Raw genomic sequence first — 21,706 nt, forward strand, 5'->3', positions numbered from 1 at the left:
CTTCGGATCACTTTGATTTGTACTCTGTCATCCCTCTTGAATCGCTCCATCTCAGAAAACACTGGCATGTTCCACCAACCTGATCATTGCCCAGCTCACCACTCATTATCAATCCCTCTGAAAACATTAAGATGGACATGAATGCAATGGCAGCAATGTTACCTGTAAGAGTTTAATAATAATCTGACATTTTACAATTATTTATTGATGATGTAGTTATTGTTAATAATTAATCATTTCTTGTTTTACCTTGAAATAAATATTCTAATCTCAATTTGATAGCATGATTACAAATGCTAAGTTAATTGCTGATATAAAACAAATGCAAACTAATAATCATACAGTAAATAGTATTTTTGTGAAGGTTACAGTGTTTAAATACTATTAATCAAATGACTTGAGTGAGTTCTTATTATTTTGGACGACATTTATGAAGATGACACATCTTGTTACCTTGGTTATCCGGTGTGTGCAACACACTTCAGAAGTTTAATGAAGCCAGTTTTATGTGTTTTAACTGAAAAAAAAACATGAAATAATTACTCATCATCATAATCAGATTTTCCCCATCGCACTCGTTGTCTAAGGATCTGTAAGTTGAGTTAAATTAACCGTTTCAACGTCGCAGCACAAGAGCTAAGAATGTTTTCCAGTTGATATAACTTGGTAACTGAAACTGACATCAGATAAAGATTTGTGAACACAGCAACAACTAAAAACCTTTTATCTGAAGAATTGATCTCTTCTCTTCCACTCTGTTCATGTGTAGAGCCTTCACGCTGCCCGGGAACGTTGGATGAGTTTGATACTCAGAAATTACCATGAAATGTATAAAATTATTATTAGCCCTGTCATTGCCTTTCTATGCAATTCCACTCAATTCTCATTTCCCTTCATTGCTCCATCAGCTCGATACTTCTCTCTCTGCAGCGGAGCGTGGTTGTTTACAGCGCAGGCAATTTCCAGTGAACGTCATAGTGTCGAACTTACATATGTCACGGCCAAATGTTAGTGATTGGGTAAAATTAAAAACTTCCACAGAGTCCACACCGGCAGGAAAAAAAAAAAAAAAAGTTTCTCTTATGGTTTTATGTAAAAATATGGTCAACTTCACCAGAAAATGGAAATCGATCCCAAAACATTCCTCCGTGTCCAGCAATTTAGAGAGATTTTGAAAAGAAAAAGGGTCAATAATCTCTATCTCAGTATATTCCGATATTGAGAAATGTCTTAGAAGATTATGCACTAAGTCCCTATTGGCACAAGTGGATGGGCCACAGTAAAATATAAACACCAGAGGTTTCAATACACACTTTTTCCGTGTTGTAACAGCTTTTTTGCAAATGTTTTTTGACTTTTTCTCAGCAGAGGAACGCTTTTTCTGTGACTGTAGCACTCCAACTCAACAGCCACCGTACTAACAAGTAAATATCTAACCAACTAATTGACTTAATCCCTAGGACAAGTGTTTTTACGGTCATAAATATTTAAATTCAGAGTTGAATTCTCTTTCTGAAAACACAAGATGCTTTTGTTTTGCAAACTCTTGAGATTCTTGGAAATGTTTCAAGCAATTTTGCTGCTCTTGCCGATGTGCAGACATTTAAATCTGTCTACCTAATAGGATGTAACGAGTTGTCAGTTCTGTCTGATATCAGGCGATGCAGGAACCCATTTTGATCAGGAATGCACTGTGTGTGACGCAACTGCTTGGGTCTTCTGAGGGGTTCTAAGTCTTTGATCTTCACACAGCCACGGCTATGTGACCCAATCAGGCCTCAATTTATCAAAAGCCATCTGGATACTGTTTCACCTTCCACCGAGATGTGCCTGATGTCTCTGTTAATCTGCTGTCCCCATATATCTGTGACTCAAGCCACTTCTCAGCTTGTACATTCCTTCATCTTATTCTGAGGATTTTAGTCTTCTCAAAGCTTTTTCCACGTGGCATCTAATTGCAAAAAAAAATAAATAAATTAACAATTAGTTGAGGCTAACCTTTGCTCAGGAAACATTCCTTGACTTTAGCCCTTATTTAACTTGTCTGCAGTGTGCTGATGGGAAGTTTGGCTCTTTCAGTTCCCAGACGACTCTTAATTTGTTATTTTCTGTAACTTCTTATTTTTAGTGAAACTTGGCATTAATATATATTCTATATGTTAATAAATCCCTTTGCATTTAGTTTTTATGAGGATCCTTTGTCAAGTCTGGGTGAGATCAATCCTAGTTTCTATGTATTGTATAATTACAAATCACATAATTAAGCCGGGAAAGTATTGGCCCTCTGAGTGATTAAGGGCCAAGGAAAGAAGCATACACTAATGTCTGCTTTTCTCTTTCAGAATTGACAGCAGCCGTGGAGATGAGAGTTTTGTTTTGTGCTTTATTATTTGTAGGATCAGACATGCTAATAGATAAACATTAAGTACGCAATTATTTTGATGTATCTGTAGTAAACTTATTGGTATGCGACGATTGGAAATGTCTGCAACTTGTAAGATAAGGGAGTGTGATGGTCAGTGCTGTACTATAAGCTCAACCCCTCATGGTTAAATATAAACAATGAGTGGATGCATGAAATGACCTCCCCAAAAATGTCAAAAAAGGTTTTGTTGAAACACTTGTGTTTACAAGTTATAGTTTCTCCTGCAGGGACGTATTTAATTAAAAAGAACCAAACAGAGCATCGTGTGTGGCAGTAGTTGGAGTGAGCACCCAGAGGTCACAGACCTCAACACGACTGGCCCAAGGTTGACAAAAAAATAAACCTTCAGTATATTCCAAAGTGCATCATGAAGAATCTTTAAACATCGATTTGTGTTAACCCTCAAATGTGAATGTTGTTTTTCATTTGTTTAAAGTTTTATTCAATTGAACATTTTACTTCAAAAGTAGTAACGTGAAAGCAGTATAGATATAGCACAGTAGTAGATTGTTGACAATATTTTTCTCTCTAGTTTAAGGAAAGCCTTTTGAAAAAAGATATGGAATCCAATTTTCTTTATAGGCTGTCTAACATGATATAGCTCTTGCATTACTCCAATAACACTTGGAAGGAATGGTGACTCGAGTTTGAGACTCAAGTTGCACTTAAGAAGGTGCCACTGGTATCACTGAGGCTGACAATCAGGTACCAAAGGACTGACAGACATTTGCATACCCTGTGTAAAAAGGACCCACATCTTTTCCCCTTTACTGTCTGACAACATATCAGATTAAACCTGTTTCAGTAAGGATTACTGAATTATCTCTATTTGGTAATTCACTGCTGATAAAAAATTAAAAAAAATCAAACTTATTTGTGGTTGGAAAATTGGAAGAAGAAATATAACCTGTTGAAAATTTAGAGAACATGCCAACTTCACACACAGAAGTTGGCATGAAGATTAAAGACATTATTTGAGATGGGAGTATTCACCCGTCATCCCTACCTTCTTGGAATTTTTTTCAAAGAATTGCAAAGAAAGAAAGACCCAAGATCATTCAAAGCCATTATATATACAACATTTTGGAACTAAAACTTCCTACTGGAGTTTGTAGTCTGACTTTTCGTTAAACAGATCTATTCATTATTCATCCCCAATGCTCAAATTCAAACTTTGTTCACTTTAATTATATCAAAAAGGGCTTCCAAATTAACAATAGAAATGGAACGTGACACATTTCTACTCTTGTAAATAATTTAGTGGTCACAAACTGGCATGTTTGACATGTGCAGTATCTGGCATTAAGTCACAGATACTGAGGCTGTTATTGTTCCAAAACTCAAAAACATGTCCAGAATAGCTCTGCTTCTTTACTTAAGGGACCCATCACGTCATGCTGTAGATCATACTTTCATTTAAACCACACAGAGTCCAACTGGGCTGAGAAAAAAAAATAAAAATTTACTGGTTTGAGTCTCTGTTACTGATTTCTTGGTTCGAATAAACCAGGTCAAGTGGGCTCAGTGTTCCTGTTGACCAGTGTGTAACTGGCATCTGGCATAACCTCACTGCTGAACACACAAACACACACACATTTTTATTATTTTTTTTACTGTTACACTGTTTGATTAATTCTTCTGAAATAAATCTGAAGTATAAAGTATAAAAATAAGTGTATGCTCTTTCCCACCTGAAAACAAACACACACCCAGACTCACACTCACACCCACACAGAGTAAAGCAAGATGAATTACTGAAAGGATGGAATCTGACTTAACCCATAGTGGAAGTAGGTCACATGGGGGAGACAGGTCATCAGGGAAATAACTCTGCAGTTCCACTTCTTTTGTCTCCGCCAGGAACCCTGAATATTCTTCTCGTTGTCATTGTGCAACTGCTCCATGAAAAATATGTTTATGTATTGGGATCAGAAGCAAAAGTCAAATCCTAGAGACGAGGAAAGCCGACATGCGTTCGCTGTCTTCTCTGGTTCGGCTTTAGCCACAGAGGAAATTTAATGAAAACTGTGTGGTAAGAGAATAACCTACCAAGCTGCTTCTTCTGTTGAATGTTAAAACACTCTAATCGAGGAAAGGCTTCAAAAAAAAAAAAAAAAGAATGCATCGAAATATCTGAGAGGATTCAGCGTCTGGGCCTGAGAGTCAAACAAAATGTCGCAATTATTGATCACAGTGGATCCCAAAGTTGTCAGCTTCCAACTCCCAGTATAAGGAGGCCTTCAGTCTCAGCTATGCAAGCGATAAGCAATAAGTCTATTAATCAATGCAGCAAATTTACCTTCAGAAGTCACATGCTAAGTGGTTTCTCTTAACAAGTGAGTTCCACAGGGCAGTGTAGTTGGCCATGTTCATTTGTGTTTTTTTTTATTTTTTTAGCTTCCCTCGTATTGTCTTTTATGTTTCTGCAGTGGCAGTTTGTAGAATTTGACTTTTCATTCATTTTAAAGCCCTGTGTAATCCAAACATCTCAGTTCTGCAGAAATCCTGTCACAGTTTAAATCCTTGTTTGGTAAATTTTTATTCTTGGCTGTGGATAACTCAAAAGTTCTTATTTGTGCTCTGCATATTTTTATTTATTTATTTTTTAAATCTCTCAAACGTCTCCTTAAAAGGAAAAGATCCAGGAGATCCAGCCGTCTTCAAAGAGGCTGAATTTAGCCTAGCCGTCAGCGCAACCCGTCTGACATCCAAACACATTGAATCAAATTTAAAAAGTTATTGAACATAAATCCATATGTCCATCAAAACATCAAAGTAATACTAAATTTCAGAGGCGATCTGACATTTGATTTCACTCTTTCTGATCTGCTTAGTTAAAACGGCCAAGTGTGTACCTAATGCACTTTTAACTTTTGGATGCTAAATATCTAAGCCAGGACAGAAAGTCAAAACCCTGAACAAAACAAAAAATCTTTCTTTAATTCAGCACTGTCACACACAGGCTCACATGAACCACTGTGACTGTACATATGCAGTAATTAAGCCATCTGCATATCTCAACAGCTAGCTCACCCTCTGGGTTTAGTGACAATACTGGGATATTATGTGTTTGTGTGTAGCATTCTTGTCTGTGTGCATGCATCTGTACGATGTGGCGCCGGGCCAAGTAACTGGCTGCAGCAGCGAGATTCTGTCCGTAGTCCATATCACTCTGAACTAATCCAATTGTACAAAGAGAGAGCGGGAGACGAGGTAAGGGAGAGCGCACGCATCTGGCTACACTCCAATTCTAAATGGCACGCTGGATGGGGATATTTATTAGAGGCAGAGAGAACCGCAAACACAACCATTCACACATGCGCACCAACACGCAGAACACACCGCACCAGCTTATCTCCACACATATTCACACTTGCAATCTTTCACACGCACACTTCCCGGCACGACAATGAGTGGAAGCACTCATCCACTTTCTCTTTTTCTCTCTCTTGGAAAATAAATAAACAAATGAGGAGAATTAACATCTCACAGTTCCTTCCTGAACAAAATCAAAGAGGGCACACGGGTAGATGCATGAACCAATATGCAATTAGAGTGACAAAATGACTCGGGCTCAGCACTTACCACCTCACTCTACAAGTCTTCTGCAGGTCATGTCCAAATGTGAGACTGAGGTTTGAGGGCTGGCTTGAAAGCTCGCTATCTGCTGCTTGTTGATATATATAAGTCCCACAGTGCCATCTTCTGGACAAATACACCCTGATATTGTATTAACATAGCCAAAACACATACATTCAGAGTTGTGCTGATTATTCATTGTGGTCATTTGTTTTTATATTATGTAAAATTATATTTTGAATTATCACATATGTATGTGCACAAATGTCACAGAGTTTATGGATTTAAATGTGATTTTTAAGGCATTTTAAATGTTTGTGATCGTTGATTACGCTACTTTATAAGGGACAAAAATAAACTTTCCTCAAAACATTATAAATAATAATATTAAGCAACTGCTTTTTGATTTCAGGAGGTGGCGTGCTGCTGAATTTACTTCAGTCATTCATTTATCTTTTTCTTTAGTAGTTTTTTTCCTAATTTTCCCTGGCTAGAATGACAAAAAAAAAAAAAAAACTAATTCTTTCTTCCAAGACTGGTCTATCTTGTTCTCCTCACAGTAACACAGCCAATGATATATATATATTTCTTTTTTTTTGAAGGTGAACCACCTGATAAAAATATCTGAACAAGAAGTACGTTGAACAAGATAAAGCATTCCATCCTGGCTGTTTTGTGTCACCCCGACTTGTTCTCTCTGTTTATATTACAGGCTGGCCAATATCCTGTTTCTCCACCACGGGCCAGCAGACCTGTGCTGTGGGTCAGAGTACTGTTTTTGACTTCAGATGAAAAGCTGATTTCAGGTCAGCCAACCCAATAAGCCCACGTAACACAAACTCCACACCTTCTTAATTTCCTGTCATAATAAAAATAAATAAATAAAAAAAAATCAGTAAATCAACTTGGCACGCATCGGGGCATGTTGGGAGCTTGTCGATATTTTGAAGCTTGTCTTAAAAAAAAATGATGCATCAGAAAAGGTGTGTGTTTAATGTTTGTATCAAGGTGATGTGAGGAAAACAATTAGTAAAAAAAAAAACAAAAAAAACAGGCCTTATGATTAGTGAGGATTCACAGAATGACAAGATGAGATGAAGCACCAGAAGAGCATTACAAATTCTAATGTCTGTGGGGACGTGAAGATGTGATATGAACCTAGGACGGCGCTGCTGGGATTTGGATTTGTGTGTGTGTGTGCGTGTGCTTGCCTATGTGTGAAGGGGAATATTTATGGGTGTGTGTGCATGCGAGTATCAAACAGACAGATGAACGGACAGAAATAGCCAGAAGATGAAAGTGAGATATGTGGGAATGCAGACGGGGTGAGAGAAAATAGAGGAGAGGAGGTTTTGGGGTGTGAATGAAAAAGCAAGTGAGACTGACAAACAGTTTATTGGTGGGTTTACCGGGACAATAACAAGCTGGAGTTGATATTTCAACATCCTATCAGTGCCACGTTGTGTTCGTGTAAAATTAACTATGTGAGTAGTAATAAATGGTTCTGCTAGTTCCTTCCCTGTGTGTGTAGTCTTCTTTCTTTTCTATTACACACGCCATTACCCTATGCCAAAAAATGTCTCATTGCCAAAAATCATCCATCGTATGCTGCCAATCTCATTTTGAAACAGAACACACAGCATAACTTCTGTTATTCTGCTTCATTAAATAGCTTTTTAGAATTTCAAAAATTAAAAAAAAAGAGGACTCGTTGGTACTTTCACAGTCTTAGAGATTGAAAATGCAGAGAACACAACATCACACTGCGAATGACATGTCGGTGTTAAGAATTGGCAAGTAACGAGGGAGATTTTTATTACACGCGGGAACACACTTATCTAATACAAACTCAGTTTGTTTTAAAACTCTTTATAACAAGCACAGTGCTGAGCTAATATTTGGATCTATCCGCACTGCGTGTTTTAAAACGGGGAAAAGACTGTTGCTTCTCACCAACTCCAACCACACAAACCAAGATGGCAAACATGGTCATAGCTTTTACACTGGCAGTTTGTATCCTATTACTTATTTGCAACCATAGTTAAATGCACAGCCACTTTTGTAAACATACTCCTTCAGTGTTTAATGGTCAGTGGGGTTGAGGTGGACAGTGAAGTCCTCCAAGGTATAATCTTCAGCTTGTTTGACCCTCCCAAGAACATTATCTGTCTGTTTCTATTGGACAGCATATTATTCACTGCACTTCCATTTTGAGTATTATCTGTTTGAAACTGTCATGAGAACACCTGCGTCATCAAAGACCAATTAGACATGTAAGCGTTTTTGAACGCGACAGTTAAGGGATTAAATCAAAAATAATTGTGTGAAACATACTTTTATCTTTAAAAGTGAGTATGTTAGTGACTTACAAGCTCATTGTCACAGCTAGTTTGCTTTATATTCACACTGAAATGATTTACTAAAACTTCGTCTTTGTATCACTCAAAGAAGATCAAGCATCACCAGCAGCAGTTTGTAAAAGAGTCTGAGTGAGTAAAGCTTATAAAGTCATCTATTAGCAAAGTCTTAGCTTAACGGTGTTTTGTCTCACATCATTTTTACCTAATAAACTGAGCAATTAGAGCAAAGACATTTAGGGGTGAAAACTACAGAGAAATACTTTAGATCTAGAGATTTAATTCTACACCAGAAGTCATGAAGTCACCCATAAAGCTAAAAATTAGGATAATATGTTGATACTTAAACATCCAAAGTAATAAAACGAGGCCGAAATAGTTTAGCACCTAGCATACTCTAGCTTCTCTCACTCTCAAAGCTAATGCTTGTTGCTCATTGAAGCTTGAACTACTTAATGATGAAGACAAATGAGCTCATTATCAAGTGCTTTCAAGCATGTTTGGTGCGCCCACAGACTGACTGCAGACAGAGAGATGTTTTCATGTGTGCTCTCTTGTTCCGGAGGTGCACAACACGCAACAGATGCCTGCCCGACCTCGCGGTTGTATTTTGCATGTATGCAAATTTTAAACTTCACCTTATTGAAGCCACACCTCACCGGGTTAATTTCCTTACAGCTTAAAGTGGTACATTTCCCTCTGTGTGTACATAGCCTGAGCAGTCTTAAGTGTATTAAGCAAAGATAAGCCTTCGTAATCACAAGCAGAGTGAGCAGGAGAGCAGGGAGGCTCACTACTCGTGTGCTCTTAATTGCATTATGGGTCCGTATGACTTTGTTGCACAATATCATGCTTTCATTTTCTCATCATGTGCAGTCATCATCAGATGCTGTTCATTTGCCAAGCATAGGCTACTTAGTATAAGTGTGATGCTTTCTCAACGAGAGAAACTGAGGACTCCTGCTATGAAATTAAATCAATGCTCAAATGTAGTTCAATTTAAAGAGATCATTTGGGAATCAATTCACAGTTGATGTCATGTTGATTAGCTGAGACAGGCATGTGAAAATAATACGATGAGGGTCTGAAGGAGGTTAGGCTGTAGAGATTTACGCAGAGTAAAATTGTTGCAGTTCTAAGGCTGAGCATTAGGGGGTGCTGAGAGACAGAAGGGTAAGTGAAAGCATGGCAAAATCATAAAGGTTTAATTTAATAAAACATACACACGGGAAAGAAATGTTGAGCACTAAAAAAAAAAAATCTTTTTTCAATTTAACCTTGTTATGAATCCCCCTCCACTTTATTTATCACCCATTGGTCACAGTGTTACCATACAAAATCACTTCCAACATGGAACTGCATTGAATAATTAGGATTTTAATATTCACACACACACGCACACGCACACACACAAAACACACATTCAAAAATCAAAATTAAATACCTTTTTTTTTTTACAAAATAAAAAGGGCAAAGGACACAGGGACACAATAAAAGATAAAAGACATGCAGTGACAAATATAAAAAATAGACATTTGTTTCCTTCTTCTGTACATACATAGATCGACACATATAAATATATAGAAGTAAAAAAGAGTGTATTTTTGAAATACAAAGGTCAAATTGTACAGTTACATTCCATAGTAACAAACAGAGGACATGGCACAATATTCAAGTGAGTTTGCCTTTTCCACAGACACACTATACAATATTGTATACTGTAGAATCAAAAACTTAGTTCACACAACAGTTGGTTTCTCCAAGTCTGTTCACGCTGCAGTAAACATTGCAAATGAAGAAAGGATGCTTTTTTTGTCAGTGGATATTCATTTGGAAACGCTCATTCAAGCAACTTTTGAACAATTGGCTCTTTGAGTTCTTGCTTTCAATGCTTCAGAACTTCAGAGCCATGCCTTACATTTTCTGCTGGTCTTCATCACTGAGGCGAAGAGAAACTCTGGTACCATAAACAAGCTGCTGACGAGCAATCAATAAAACCTGTCGTTATACAGTTTTAGCTTGGCACAATAAACAAGAATGTACCAGAATGTAGTGAAATCCTTCATGGCCTTCTCTGCCCCTCCCCTCCCCCCTCCCCTCTTCAGTTCTGTCTGACATCCTGCAGAAGTTTGTTGATCTCCTGGGCCAGCTCGCTAGTATCAATGCTGGCCTCGTGGCGACTGTCCCTGCGCTTGCTGCTTTGGTGACCCTGATGGAAGACACCCTCAAAGTCATCCTCTTCGTAATTCTCTGGGATTTCCTCCATGGCTGGCAGCCATTTCAGGTGTGGTGGTTGTCCATTGGTGGAGGTGGAGGTTGAGGAGGAAGAGGGAGACGAGGAGGAGGAGGAAACATGGTTGTTCACCACAGATGTGTTCCCTGGATTTAAGTAGTGTGTATTAGCAGCCCATGCGGCTACACCAGGAGGGTAAGCAGGACCTTTACCACCGGGGAGCAAACCTTTTCGACTGTCTTGAGGAACAGCGTTGTTACTATAGTTACCTGCAATGTTGCCACCACGACTGCTTGCCCTCTCTGTGGTTGAGGAGGATGAGGGTGGGCTTGTTTCAGTGCACTCAGCGTAGGAAGGGGGCAGGAGTCGCTGGAATACAGAGTTCATCTCTGTGAGGAGGGATCCAGCCCCTCCCCCAGCTGCATCGCCTCCTCCTCCTCCTCCTCCCCCTCCTCCTCCTCCTCCACTGAGATCTAGCTCTTCATTCCCAGACTCCTTGCCAAATGTGGAGAAACTCTTGCGATTCTCGGAGTCCACCGAAGACTCATCATCATCTAGCTGGGGTGGCTGGGAGGACTCTTCCCCGGGGATGTACATGTTGTTTCGGTAGTCTGCGGACGATGCAGGCGAGGAGACGGGGGGCATCCAGCACTGGTCAGAGTGTCCCAAGATGCGGCATTCATCCGTGCACAGTCTCGTAGCTGAAGTAAAACAATAAATAGAAAAATAAACAAAAACAAGAAAAAAAAATGACAGTGTCAAGCTAAAGTTCAGATTATGTGCTGGGAAAGTTTCATGACTTCCAACATTTTGTGACAGGACTGCAAAGAAATCGGATAAATATATGTATACATGTATTGCTTTGAGCAAACTTTGTCATATTTGAAAAAAAAAAAAAAGTGCCATTTTCTGTCAGTATAATAAAAGCTCAAATATATTTTTTGTTAGGTTATCATATTTTAATTTAAATCTGACTGTTTTTTACTGAAATTTAACATACGTTTATGAATTTTAACAAGTCAAAAATTTATGAATGTAATAGTGTAGCAACTATAATATTTAGACACAATGAAGAAAACCTTAGGAACTATTTTGAATATAATAGTTGCATATCGCCATGTGCCAGAATAAACTCTGATAGCCAAGCAAACTGAAAACTTTAATAGAAAGTATGTATATATATATATTTTTAAAACCACTTTTAAAACATTTTGCAGTAAATGATGTAAGTAGGTTAAGTAAGTTTAAAAAGCTGATGGTTTAACAAAATAACTTAATAGAATAGTAACAACAAAATTATATATTACCACTGATTGTCATTTTAAAATTCACAATTTGTATATTTTACACGTTAGTCAGATGTTTTATAGTTAATTTATTGATTTAATTGTTAAGACATTTGCCCAAATAAAAGCAGCAATGGCTCTATTGTTAAATTTAGGCCTAATGATTGATAATTATTAGACTAAATAATGAGTGTATTTAGAATTTGACCTTGATGTTAATGATGAATATTCAACACATAATTTAGCTATGTAATAATGTACCTGCTTGTGTATTTCTATAGATAACAGATAAATAGGTAAACTCTTGGTAAACAAAAAAAATGACTGAAAATTGTTTATACTGTGAAGATAATTAGATTGAAGAAAAACAGTGGTAACAGCCTTATGTCTATTTTATTTCTTAATTAGAGAAAAGACAGCAGTGGGGGGGGGAGTAACTGCAACACTTCTAAGTCTTTCTCAAAGGGAGAGATAAGGTGATAAAGAATGGTCAAGTCCACCATCTCTTCCCTTATCCATCTCAATAAAGCCTTAGAATAAATTAGCTACTACAGAGGAAAGACAGTGAAATGTGAAGGAGCTTTTGGGCAAGCAAAAGGGAGTAGGAGCGAGGGACCTAGGAAGTGGGAGAGGGAGAGAATAACATCATTCTAAAAGCAATTACTATGAATTCTCCTCAGTTCAGACATGAAAGCGCACCACTGTCACTCACCAATGGAAAAAAGGGGAACAGGAAAAAGAAAAGAGTGAAGGGAGGGGAAAAAAACAGCTCCCTGAGACGCATACCGATGAGTGACAGGCGACTCATCTCCGCTCCGGGGAGGATTTTACAGACACGACTCTATCTTAGGGGCAGATAACACACAGACACAACTGCACACGCACAAACAGCCAGCACGCTCTGCCCTCTCTCAGTGTGATAACGAGCGTGGAAATGAGGGCTGTGTGGAAGAATGGGGCAGTGTACAATGGAGATTGTGTCTGCAACAGGGTGAATTTAGAGGCCGTAACAGCAGGTGTAAAGACAAATAATAAGCTTAGACTTGATACTGTCCATGGTGCTGAAATTTGTCAGAGAGGTATTAGACTGGACGAGCTGGGAGCCGTCTCACAGATGGCTTGCTTAGGTCAGTTTCATATTCTTTCAAATTGGGAGTGAAGAGAAAGAAAAAAAGAGGTAAGTTGTGGAAATGTTAAGTCCCAACATCCCCTTGAGTTTACTCCAAGTGGATTAGAGCTATTTAGAAATCGCAAAATGACAAGTTTTACAGAACAGATTTAAGTAAAGCGTGATAATCCTCTAAAACGAGAGGTGACAGCTGAGATACTGCTGCAGAAGGTGTCGGGGATGTGAGGGAACTGACTGGTGCCAAGTCATGCTGAGAAAGGTGCAAGAAGTGGAGGAAATGGGAAAAAAAAGTGCTGCCGTGTGGCACCAGCTGTTGAGGCAGTTCAGGCGGAAAGGGAATGTAGAAAAGATCTCACCTGGGTGGAGTCGGTGGTGCATTTCGAGGTGCATTAGGTCAGAAAACCCCTCCCCCAGCAGCAGCCTGTCCACGGGGGATTCCCGCCCCATCTCGCAGTCGCTGTCCCCCGCCTCACTGTCCCCACGGCCACTGTCCTTCAGGCTGAACTTGTCCATGTCCTGTAATGCGTACCTAAGAACAGAAACCACAGTGAGATAGTTTGCAAACAGCATAGTGCTGTTTGAAAATCAATGATGCAAGTTTATGTTTCTGTGCACATGGAAAGCTGGATGAATCAGTCTGCCTGCAGAGGAGACTAGATCTATCATATCAGACCTGAAGCTGCTTCTGCAATATGTCAAATCACAAGACAAGGTTTGGCCCATAAATTCTACATTGCAGGTAGATCCTGTCATTAAATCTTTTACAGCAGCCACCAGGGGCATCACTAAATCTATCACTTAGATGTTATAAGGGGATATTATGATGAAAGTTCTGATGGATGTGGACTTTTACAACCACAGCCTGGTTTCAATGAGGAATACATGGAAATTGTTGTCAGACAAATGAGTTGCATTCCTTTAGACTGAATGAAACTGGTGTGATAACAATTCGAATGTGTGAAAAACGCTAACAAATCATAAAAATCATGCAACAGATCCACTGACAAGTGAAATTCAACTACACAATGAGGAACCAGTGGTTTGGAAAGTAAACAAAGGATAATCTTTTCAGGAAAAAAAAAAGGGCGAGGAGGACTGGGGAATTGGGGTAAATTACCTGTAGCTGCGGGAGTATTTGTTGCCACGGAAACTGGGTCTGGGCTGGTACTGGCCCTGATGGAGCATGGACAGAAGCTGTGAGACTTGCTACATCCCCCAAAAAAATGACAAAGCAAAGAAAAAAAAAATAAAGCAAACAAAAAAAAGGGGGAAAGATGAATAAAAAATGGGACATTGAAGATGGGGGAACGGGGGGAGAAAGAGACAAGACAGAAGACAAAATAATGGTTGAGTAAACACAAAATGGATGATGGAGAGGCTACTTAAAATGGGTGAAACAAAATGGATGACATTAAAATGAGAAAAAAAAAATAACGGGGTACTGGAAGTGCGATGAGACTACGTAAATATGGAAGCACATGACTGGGAGTTGAGTCATGGTAATGATGGAGGTAATGGTAACAGGGTGTAAACAAGGTAAAGACAAAGGCATCTATAATCATCATCAGTTTTAATGAGAGTCAGTCTGAACTACAGGGCACTTTTGATTAAGTCACTGTCACATTTGGAGATGACTTAATTTGCTCAGAGACAGCTGTATGTGGAGGAGGAGAAAGGCTGTTGTGTGTGTGCAAGAGGGAGAGCTAGAGTGAGAGAGAGGGAGAGAAAGAGAGAGAGAGGGAGAGAAAGAGAGAGGGAGGGTGTGGGTGAAAAACAGAATTTTTAGGACTAATGAATCGCATTAGAAATAATTTAGAGGAATTTGAGGTATGTGTGTTTGCTCATGCTTACCTCCACTGGTGGAGTTGCGTGTGCCATTTCCAGGGCAAAGCTCTCCGGGATGTGATTGGACGAGATGGTCACCAGGCTATTAAGAGATTGGCGGCTGTGATGGTTCTGTGGAACCCCCATCTGGGCCCGGTCCATTGGAGGCGTGGTTGATGGCGAGCGGTGGTGGGCCCTGATGGGGAGGGTGCCGTTCACTGTGGGCACCAGGGTGATGTCACCTTTGTGAATTTGGCGTGAAGGTTTCTTTGGGTGGTGCTGGTGGGTGGACTCGGCCACCCGGCAGTTGTAAGAGTGTCTCGCCTCTTTCTTTTCCCTGTTACAGCGGGTGACAAAGGCCACCATGATGACCAGGAGCTTGGCAACGACTACTCCCAATATGATGATGATCATTTTGGATATATTGATTGAAGACCCCCCCTGGTCCATTGGCTGTATGTGGTTTTTCATGTTCTCATAGAGGTTGATTTTTAGAACTGCCTTAGCACTAAGGCTCTCAGTTCCCTGATCTCTGACCACCACAGTAAGCTCAGCATGCTCATGTGGGAAGTTCTCTAGACTGGTGTTGGCTTGGATCTTGCATGTTCTTGGCTCAATAACAAAGTACCCTTCTTCATTGCCACTTACTATAGAGCAGATGAGCTCAGCGTTGACTCCTGTGTCACGATCGGTCGCCCTGACCACCGTCACTAAACGTCCAGCCTCTGTGAACTTTGAAGCACGAACATCTGCTGAAAAATTCCACAACTGTGGAACCACAATGACTGGGGGGTTATCATTTTCATCCAGAATGCTCAGAACAACTGTAGTGTTGCTGGTAAGAGGAGGTTTACCTGCGTCTTTGGCTTGCACAATGAAGGATATATTATTCACCTCCTCCCGGTCAAATGTGCGCAGAGCATAGATGGCACCATTAGAAGGGTCTATAGTGACGTAGGTGGAAATGGAACTTCCATGAATTAAGTTTTCCAAGATGGAGTAGCTCACCTGTCCATTGGCATCCAAGTCAGGATCGGTGGCTGTGATAGATGTCAGGTACGCTCCGGGGGCATTGTTTTCCGATTTGAAAATCTCATATCGTCCCTTCTCAAAGCGTGGCGGGTTGTCATTTTCATCTGTAACATGCACTGTGAAGTGTTTGACTGTGGAGAGACTCGGGGTCCCCCTGTCCTCAGCCACAACAGTCAGGCTGAACTCTGACCTCTTTTCTCTGTCCAGGGACACATTGGTCAAGATCATATAGTTGTTCTCATAGGTTTTCTGCAGTTTGAAATAACCTTGACCATGAAGTTTACACTCAACTTCTCCATTCGACCCAGAGTCCAAGTCTTCCACTCTTACCAAAGCAACAAACGTGTCCAGTGGAGATGCCTCAGATACATAAGCTGCATCTCCATTCCCCTGAGAGGGGAAGTTAATACTGATGTCTGGTTTGTTATCGTTCACATCTACCACTTTGACCAAGATCTTGCAGTGAGCAGGCATGGAGTTTGGACCCATGTCTTGAGCTTGCACGTCAATGTCATAAGAATTTGCTGTCTCATAGTCAACACGCTTGATGAGGGTCAGGTGACCGCTGTCGGTGTTGATTTTGAACGTCTCTATAATTTTAGGAGACACGTGATTGCTAAATGAGTATGCGATTTTAGCATTTGTGCCGTCATCCGCGTCCGTGGCGTTCAGATCAATAAGCAGAGTGCCAACAGGTGAGTTTTCAGGCAGATTTATAACATAGGAGGACTTCTCAAAAACCGGACTGTTGTCATTAGAGTCAGCGATGCTGATTCTGAGAAGGGTCGATCCTGTTCTTGGGGGAACGCCCCTGTCAGAGGCTGTGTACTGAAGTTCGTAGCTGGAGCGCACCTCCCGGTCCAGCTCTCTAAGTACCACCAGCTCGGCGTACTTAACTCCGTCGCTCCTAGACTGCACGTCTATCTTGAAGTTGTTATTTGGCTCTAGTGCGTAAGTGTATAAGGAATTCTCACCGACATCGGGGTCTGTGGCGCTGTCCAGGGGGATGCGCGCTCCGATGGCCGCGCTTTCTGAGATCTCGATGGGGATGAGGGCTCGGGCGAAATGCGGCGCGTTGTCGTTAATGTCCAGCACTTCCACTTCGACGTGAAACAGCTGGAGGTGCTCGGTGGGGAGAGTCAGGACGTCGAACTGGATGGAACAGTTAAGATTCTTCTCGCAGAGTTTCTCGCGGTCGATTTTGGTCCTGATGCTGATCTCTCCGTCCTGCTCACGCACAGTAAGGAAAGAGGAGCTCCCCCGCTGCATCGCTCGGAAGCGCAAAGACACCGAGCTGGGAAGTTTTGCCAAAACATCCGCGACGTCGTCTCTCAAGCGGGCGATTACAGTGCCGACCTTCTGCTCCTCGAAGATCTGATATTTCAGCGTCTTGCCCGTAACGTGCTGCGCCGCCAGCACTAAAACCGTGGCAACTCTCAGCATTCTTGTTAGAAAAAGTCCCGTCATTTTCCTACTTGCTTGTCCTGCTGGGAAAATAGTTACAAAAAAAAAAAAAAAAAAAAAAGACCAGTGCCACCTTTAACTTAAGAAATGCTCTGGCCGCTCAATCAGCCACTGCATTGCTTTTTTTCTGCAAAAACACGCAGTAGTTAAATAAAGACTGTTTTCATTTTTTTTTTTTTTTTGCCAAGTCCCATAAACTCATCGGATTCTCCTCACAACCATCCTTTCTTATCAGAGTTTTTGTTGCGTGTATCCAGTCAGTGTACCACTGGAAATTTGCGCGTCTCTCTCCCTCTGCTCCTTGAGTCTGTGCGCCGTGCGCTCTCTTCCGCTCCCTCTCTCCGTTTGAGCTTGCCTCCGCGCAGACTTTACCCAAAAGAAAGAGGAAAGAACGAAAGATCCCGCCTCAATTTTTTCTTGCCGCACTTCTGCTCCCCCTTCTTTTTTTATGACATACCCCTGTAAAGACAAACGATTTTTTTTTTAATCAAAAGCTGGCTGGTGGCTACTTGATATCCAAAGAAGGAGAGAAAGGAGGCGCAAGAAAGGAGGGAAAAGTGGGTGGAAACCCCGCCTTGGATAGGTTAATTCTTGCAACTTTTACGATGAACGATTATGGATCGGGAGATAAATCCAATAAAGAAAGAAAGATATCCAAGAATCCTCCTTTTGAGTTATTTTTATCACTACAAATCCTTTACATGATTCTCTCATCCTTTCCAAAAATGATGGAGACGCAGTTATTTTAAATCCTCATCAGACACACCTCTTATATGCGTTATTGCACGCCGCATTCAAGTCTTAATACACCTGTTAAAACATAATATTTCAGCAGGAACAAGCTGCTGTGCGCCCACTCCTACACAATGACTTAAGCACTTGCTGTCTCGACATTAAAGCACCTTCTCCGTTTTTTTTTCTTTTTCTTCCTGCTCTTTGAAGTGAGTGGCTGACTACCTCCCTTTTTCATGCACAGGAACTTTGTAGTGGACACACTGACTGAAGTATCTTTCACTTGTGCCTAATCTGTGCTTGTCTGTGTGGGTGAGAGTGTATAAACTGGGTAAGCCGTGTGGCGAATCGCGCTGAAAAGGGAGCCGGGCTCTAATGAATGCCTTTTAAGAGTTGGTCACGCCGAGAAACAGCTCCGTCCCCCTCCCGTGTGCAAATCTGTCCAGCATCACTTCAAACTCCCTGCAGGACCAGGGCATTTTTGATAACGAGCGCAGCATCCGCAACTCACCAGTTCAAGCATGCAGTTTTCAGTTGGCCAGGGTTGGGGTGCGGGAGGGGGGGGAAGGGAAGAAGGACCCAATACGCATGAATGCGCAAGCACACACAAGACCAGAGCACTGGAAGAGAGAGAGAGAGGAGAGAAGGAGATCTAAGGTTTTAATAAATGTGCACAACAGAGACCGTGCATTCTGGTCACCATCTGGCGCGGTTTGTTTGGCACCAGAACCCCGCGATTACAGCCCGACCCAACAGCACCCCAACAGAACATCCCCGCCCGCCCCACCTCCCTAAAACTGTGAAGAAATAAGTTGTCATGGGGGATTGTAGACCCCACCACCAAGTACCGAAGAGCTTTTCCACATTCATTCACACATTTGTCACGTGCTGCATGTGGTTGTTGTTTTTGGTGATAGAGATAGATAAGAGAAAATGTCCTTAACCACTCTGTCACTTCATATACCAAGAGACCACACAGAATTAATTCGAGTTAGAGGCTTGGAAAACCTTTTTTTTGTTTTATTTCACAGTAACTTTTGTGTTGGTGTATGACATATATCGTGGATAGTAAACGATTCAGTCCACGATTCTTTTATTTTTTTTGGAAGAGTGGAAAGAGATTGGCACCAGCAACCCTCCCGACCTCATTAAGGGACAAGGGTGTAAAGAAAATGGATGGATGGATGGATGGAAAGAGGAAGGCCATCGTTGAAAAATGTTTCAGTTTTTCAGCGCTAACATGAAAAAAGATACTCTGATAAAATAAGGAAGAATAATTGGTAATCTTCAGCCTATGTGTGACAGAAAACCAGCACTGTACGTCAACCTGAGTACGACATTTAAGAGTTAAATGTAAGCGTTATTCGGAAGTTGGATGGAATATGTACAGAAGAAAGTCTGTTAAGTCCAAAAGGTGAAACTTTACTTTACAGTCGGTCAATGACTGTAGGCAGACACCCAGACCCATGTAAGCATGGTCTAAAATCAAAGCGTAATCATGGGTCAGTCAAAATCCATATCCACATCTAATTGAGAATTTTTGAAATGTATGTTTAAATTTTTTATGCACAACTTTCCAGACGACAGAAACATACCCCAAAAGACTTGGATCTGTAATCACAGCAAAATGCCGATTTAGATTAAATGTATCGACTCAGAAGGGCTTACAGAAAATTTATGCCATATTTTTCAAACTTGTATTTGAAAAATAAAATAAAATCATGCACAACTTTTGTTGTTGTTTTGCAGAACATTCAAATAAAACAGATTGTATTTTGTGGTTGCAACATGGAAAAAATGTGAGAAAAATAATAGGAGGTTTTCAAATAAATACTTTCCCGTTAAGACCGACTGATTCCCAATTGGTTACAACATCTTTCGGCCTAAGTATTTATAAATCATTTTCTAAGTAAGACAGATAAGAGATAGCATCTGCCAACAAATATATAATTTAAAAACATCTGCGAATCTCACCGGATGAGAAATATGATAAAATACCAGGTTACGGCTTAACGATGTTCGTTTAACACCAAGTTCTTCATTTAGTCTGTTAATGCAATGCATCTGCACATCTCCTAAGGCTTCTTTGTGTCTTTTTCAATGGAACAAAAGCTTATTAAATATTCCAAACGTGCATGGACAACCAACCTAAAGCCCCCCCCTTTTTCAACCCGGACTTGTAAATTAGCGGAAAAAAGCTTCATTTATTCCCACTCGTAGTGTCTATTCACTGGTGGAGCCATGTCTGCAAAATGTTTGAGTTCACTCCTTTTTTCTGCACATCTTTTACTACAGCACAGTTGTTTTTTCTTTAAACAGGTTTGATATGGGCGCCCAACATTTCCATAGCTCCAAAAGCTCACAATGGAGTAATGCAATTACTCCCTGTGTCCCAAGGAAGCTAATCACATTTGGAGAACAAAGTCTGCTCTGGAGTTTGTGGAAGAAGTGAGCAAAAGAAAAGGGACATGGTTTGGAAGGGGCTGCGGGTGCACTGAGGTATTAAAAACGGCAGAATACAACAATTAATGTATAGAGGGGGGTGGGCTATAATCTAAGTAAAAAAAGCAGATGGAGGCTTAATACGTTTAGGCACGCTAGATAATCAGAGGAGCCAAACAAACATAGTGGATTTAGAGCTAAGTAATTCAGGCTACAAATATTCATCCCCCCGAGCAGGTGCAAAGGATGTGGCGTCTGTAGATTTATAAAGATTTTGTTTAACGTCTGTTTTTAGCCTCCCATAGATATTTTTATTGATCCATGGATGTTTCAGAAGCACATAGCTGTCTCTGCAAATGCACGCAATCAGCACCTACAAGCAAACTGCCTCTTGCTTGGCTGCAGAACCGTTCATGCGGCGTCTACAACTCCTTCTGTGTGTCCAGACCGTGTAGCCACAAACTCAAAGAGTAAATCAAACATCTCTCAGCCATAATTATATGTCCACCGTCTCATGTTCCACCACCTTCAGCTCAAACACCTCAATCCCTTGATGTCAGCCAATATATATATTTTTTGTGGCTATTCCAGGTCACCCAGTCCTTGTTTTTATTTACCCCTGCAGAAATGTAGCACTCAATTTTAGTTGAAACCAAGATGTCGAAAGTCAGAGTTGTTTATATTATTTCGTTAACTATAACCGATTTTCAACTGCACTTATTTTTCAACATCTATTAGTGGACTTCTTTTGTCCCTTCACTTGTGAACCACAATTTCCTCATGTTGCTCTCTGTAAGGTGTTTATATTTATTCAATGAAATTTGGCTCAGAAGGGAATAATAGGCACCGCAAGTTTAAGAAGCAGTTGCATTAAATTGCATCCACATAGCAGTGGAAACAAAGAGTGTGTGTGCGAGCTTCAGGGTGCGGTGATTCTTTTGGTGGTTTGGTTGTAAAGGCACGCGAGCATCTGTCGCCTCGTCTGGCCACTCATTGTCACTCATTCAATTAGCAGCGATTTGGTGGATTTCCCTTTTTGCCAAGGGGAGGAGAAGGACCACAGAGGGGACAGGAGCTTGCTTTCACTGCTGCTTGAAGGGGAAAGTTGATGCCGTCCCCCACCACCCACACACGCACACACACACACACGCACACACACACAAATATAAAGAACGACCCCCATCAGAGCTGTGATTGTTATTC

The 21,706-nt window shown here is 40.7% G+C and overlaps 1 protein-coding gene and 1 long non-coding RNA gene across 3 annotated transcripts in view; one reads left to right on the forward strand and one right to left on the reverse strand.

Annotated features, from left to right (window-relative positions):
* Positions 1–7,522, forward strand: part of LOC145551680 (uncharacterized) — a 128,731-nt gene extending 121,209 nt beyond the window's left edge. The window contains exon 4 of the long non-coding RNA XR_014087579.1: positions 6,717–7,522. This is a non-coding gene — a long non-coding RNA (uncharacterized LOC145551680). The remainder of the gene's footprint in view (positions 1–6,716) is intronic.
* A 2,027-nt stretch (positions 7,523–9,549) lies between these two features.
* Positions 9,550–18,205, reverse strand: pcdh18a (protocadherin 18a). 2 transcript variants are annotated; one of them, XM_081607081.1, is made up of 4 exons: positions 14,861–18,205; positions 14,127–14,215; positions 13,366–13,538; positions 9,550–11,295 (listed from the first exon to the last, which is right to left on the reverse strand). In XM_081607081.1, the coding sequence occupies exons 1-4, from the start codon at positions 17,330–17,332 to the stop codon at positions 10,463–10,465; spliced, it is 3,567 nt and encodes a 1,188-aa protein (XP_081463207.1). In that variant the 5' UTR covers positions 17,333–18,205; the 3' UTR covers positions 9,550–10,462. The 2 variants fall into 2 exon arrangements, with proteins under 2 accessions (XP_081463207.1, XP_081463211.1); XM_081607085.1 differs by having other exon boundaries at positions 14,127–14,182; positions 14,861–18,192.
* Positions 18,206–21,706: the final 3,501 nt, after the last annotated feature.

Source organism: Poecilia reticulata, chromosome 1 (assembly GCF_904066995.2).
Source record: "Poecilia reticulata chromosome 1, P_reticulata-male-v2, whole genome shotgun sequence".
NCBI lineage: Eukaryota > Metazoa > Chordata > Actinopteri > Cyprinodontiformes > Poeciliidae > Poecilia > Poecilia reticulata.